Source organism: Etheostoma spectabile, chromosome 16 (assembly GCF_008692095.1).
Source record: "Etheostoma spectabile isolate EspeVRDwgs_2016 chromosome 16, UIUC_Espe_1.0, whole genome shotgun sequence".
NCBI classification, from domain to species: Eukaryota; Metazoa; Chordata; class Actinopteri; order Perciformes; family Percidae; genus Etheostoma; species Etheostoma spectabile.
Genome location: NC_045748.1, coordinates 23,118,323 through 23,121,584, shown reverse-complemented (window position 1 = coordinate 23,121,584; position 3,262 = coordinate 23,118,323). Strand labels below are relative to the sequence as shown.

At 42.9% G+C, this 3,262-nt stretch overlaps 1 protein-coding gene across 1 annotated transcript in view; it reads right to left on the bottom strand.

The window, feature by feature from the left end:
- scai (suppressor of cancer cell invasion) overlaps nt 1-3,262 on the bottom strand; it is a gene marked incomplete at its 5' end in the record, with an annotated part of 45,167 nt that overhangs the window by 4,481 nt on the left and 37,424 nt on the right. The window contains 1 exon segment of the mRNA XM_032539411.1: nt 2,046-2,146. Within this exon segment, the coding sequence (XP_032395302.1) occupies nt 2,046-2,146 (101 nt within the window).

Sequence of the window (3,262 nt, the reverse complement as noted above, 5' to 3'; positions counted from 1 at the left end):
CATGTCTTCTCTGAACTTCTCCCACACCCGCTACTCAGCCTCTTTCACGGCAGAGGCTGCAGCCCTTTGGGTCCGTCGGTACCGCGCAACTGCCTCTGGATCCCTCCAGGACAGCATATCCTGGAAAGACTCCCTCCTCAGTCGGACGGCTTCCCTGACCACCGGTGTCCACCAGGGTTTTCGTGGGTTACCGCCCCTTGAAGCACTAGCAATGGAAACTTTGAGCATTGTCCACTCAGGTATATGTAGTATGTTAAAATGCAATTAGGTCGAGCAGACAGTCCGAAACATTGCAAGCTCCCCTCGGCTCACAGACAACTCATGAGTCCTCGATGACTTGTGAGCTCTGGCGTGAGTCAGTCAATCGCGCGAATCCGCCGGCTATGAGTGGCTCTGTGGCAGACGAGCGAGTGAGCGAGCTCAGAGTAGAGCAGATCCACAACAAAAGCCATTCTTTCACTTCTGAAATAACATACAATGTTCTGCATGTAGCCTAGCTAAGCATACTGTAGGCTTGGTAACATTTTAAAATGCAATTAGTTTGAGCACACAGTCAATTCAGAAAAAAATAAGTTTTCTTATTCCTAGCAATACAGACTCAAGTGATTCAAGTGACTCGCATAACCTGGTTCAGTTTAGTGAGTGACTCAGAATAACCCGAATCCTTAAAAGGAACCGGGTGTGCCGGGCCAAGTCCAGGTAATATGGAGCTATGGAGGATCTGTCCATTTCCCTGCCCCAACCTGGGACTCGGGCTTGCCCTGCCAGCGAGAGACGTGTCTGTGTCTGTTATTTGTGACGTCACCCTCCTGAGGGGAAGTCAAGTTTCTTTCATTCATAAAAATTTAAATTACAGTGCTCATACCCGCCTAATGCCCATAAAAAAATAGAGTATAAATACAATACAATAAATGAAATAAATTGAACCACTACGTGAACCACTACGTGACTCGTGGACATCAAAGCCACCAGATGCATCACTGACTATGCTGATACCACCCTGGGAGGCACAATGCAGACAGCACAGAGTTTAATGCATCCAGCCTGGTTTTTTATAATGCCGGAGTTATGTCCAGACCAAGATAAACTACCGTCTGAAGGAATTGGCGAGAAAACCAATGACTGTAGATGCTGCGCTGCCTCCACTATATGGAGAGCCTGGGAGGGTGTCATAAGGATTAGGTCGTCTAAGTTAAATAAAAAAAGACATCAAATTGTTGGAAATGTAAGACAGAGGACAGCCAATTATTTCATGTCCTATGGTACAGTGATAAGGTCCAGGAACTTTTGATAACTATGTAAGATTGCAGGGACCCAGGTTCCATTCAGTCCAAGATTATTTATTCTGGGAGATGGGTCAATCCTAATTGGGGATCAGCATATATGAAGTTGGGTCCAAACTAGTTTAATGCTAGCCGGACAGATTGGGTAAAGTATATGTATGATGGTATGATGGTATTGTCATTTATACATATTTTCATTTGGTTCATAGTTTTTCTATTAAGGTTTTGAATATTGTACTCTTGTTTTTTGTGTGTATGTTCATGTGGCAAATAGCATGTTTTGTGTGTTGTATTTGAATAAAAATAAAAATTGTTAATCCTATAAAAGAATGAAAAATAAAATATGACAGTGTTTGATCACCTGGAAAGGCTTTGAAAAGAGGGAAAGCAGAGGGACCAGACAGGATTTCAGCTAAAGCTCTTAAACCCAACACCGAAACCTCCACCAACATGCTCAGGAAAACCATCTGAGAGGAAGAAAATGTCCATTCTGACTGGAGAGATGGCCACATAGTGAAAACCCCAAGAAAGGAGAACTCCGGGAATGCAAAAACTACAAAGGAATAATGTTCCTTTCAACACTTGGGAAGGTTCACAACCACATCCTGCTCGAGAGGCTGGTGTAGTGCAGCACACTGTGATAACTTGCAGGGGTGGGAATCTCTTCCCACCTCACAATTCGATTCAGAGGCCAACGATTCCATTCTAAACTAATTATTAATGCATCTCGATTCTTTTCCATGGGTGATTTTAGGGACTTACCCGAAAGAGTTTATGCAATCTCAATGCAGCTGAGCAGAACACAAAGCGGATCAGCAGCAGCCGAAGGAACTCATCACCAAAGAATTGCAAAAAGGCTTGATCTGTGGAGACAGTGAAAAAGGTTTAACAACTTTAGTGCTGAAACAAGCAGTTGATTTGATTATTGGATTAGTTGATCAAAAGAAACAATCTACACTTAAAATCTTGATAATCGATTGTTTAATGACAGTTAGGAATGGTTAGAGCTTGTTCTCTATGGACTGGACGTTAGCTAGCAGGATACTGTGCAGTGTCGTACGGTGTACCCGGGTCCTTATCCTGTTTTTGATGCCTGCCCATTTCCTGTACCTTTAGGCCTTCTCTGTGACCTGTTGCTAGTGCATCAGTTGTTACACAATCTCGCTAGTCCAGGTTGGATTGGGAATGAAACTTTCAGCGTGACTGCATGAGTCATGTATAAAAGTGTCTTTTGTTTCAACAAGGTCTCTTCTTCAGAATAAATTCCTCCCTCGCTGTACAAGGAACTTCCACAACAGTATGTAAGTGACAGAGCTCAGGTTAGATATGTAGGTTTAGTAAAAAACAGATGGAGCAGGTACAACACATGCCACACTCACTGGTGCCATGGCAACCAACAATCTGCATCCTGGTTGCTCCACCACCACCACCACCTACCCTAGCATATATATTTGTACCTTAACCTTAAACAATTTGCAGCATAATAACCCTAGTAACTTTACTTGCAAGGGAGTAGTTGTGAACTGTGAAACAGCACTAAACCAATAAGGAAAGGACTTCATTGGACTGTGGCATAGGCTCCTAAGCAGTGCCCAGATTGACATTGCATTCAATTCTGGAGTCTATTAGAACCAGCCCGGAGTTCTTCAACAAGGGGTCTGGGACCCCTAGGAGGTCCTCAGAGTTACTGCGGGGGGGCTGCCAAATGATGGTATAATGTATAAAAATGTGTATAATGTTTTGTCAAAACTTAACATTAATCCAACACATTATTAGCAAGTGAGCTCAGTTTTCTATGTACTAAAAAGGTATGTAAGAAGGCTTTAGGCCACCCACATGTTATTTTAGGCCCAGTTTAAGATGCAACTTCATTTTATAAAATATAAACTGTATAGTAGTGCCTAACTGAGCCGTCTCTCTTAGTTAAGGGGTCCTTGACTTAAAAAAGACCCTTGCCCTAAACAATACCCACTTTTTTT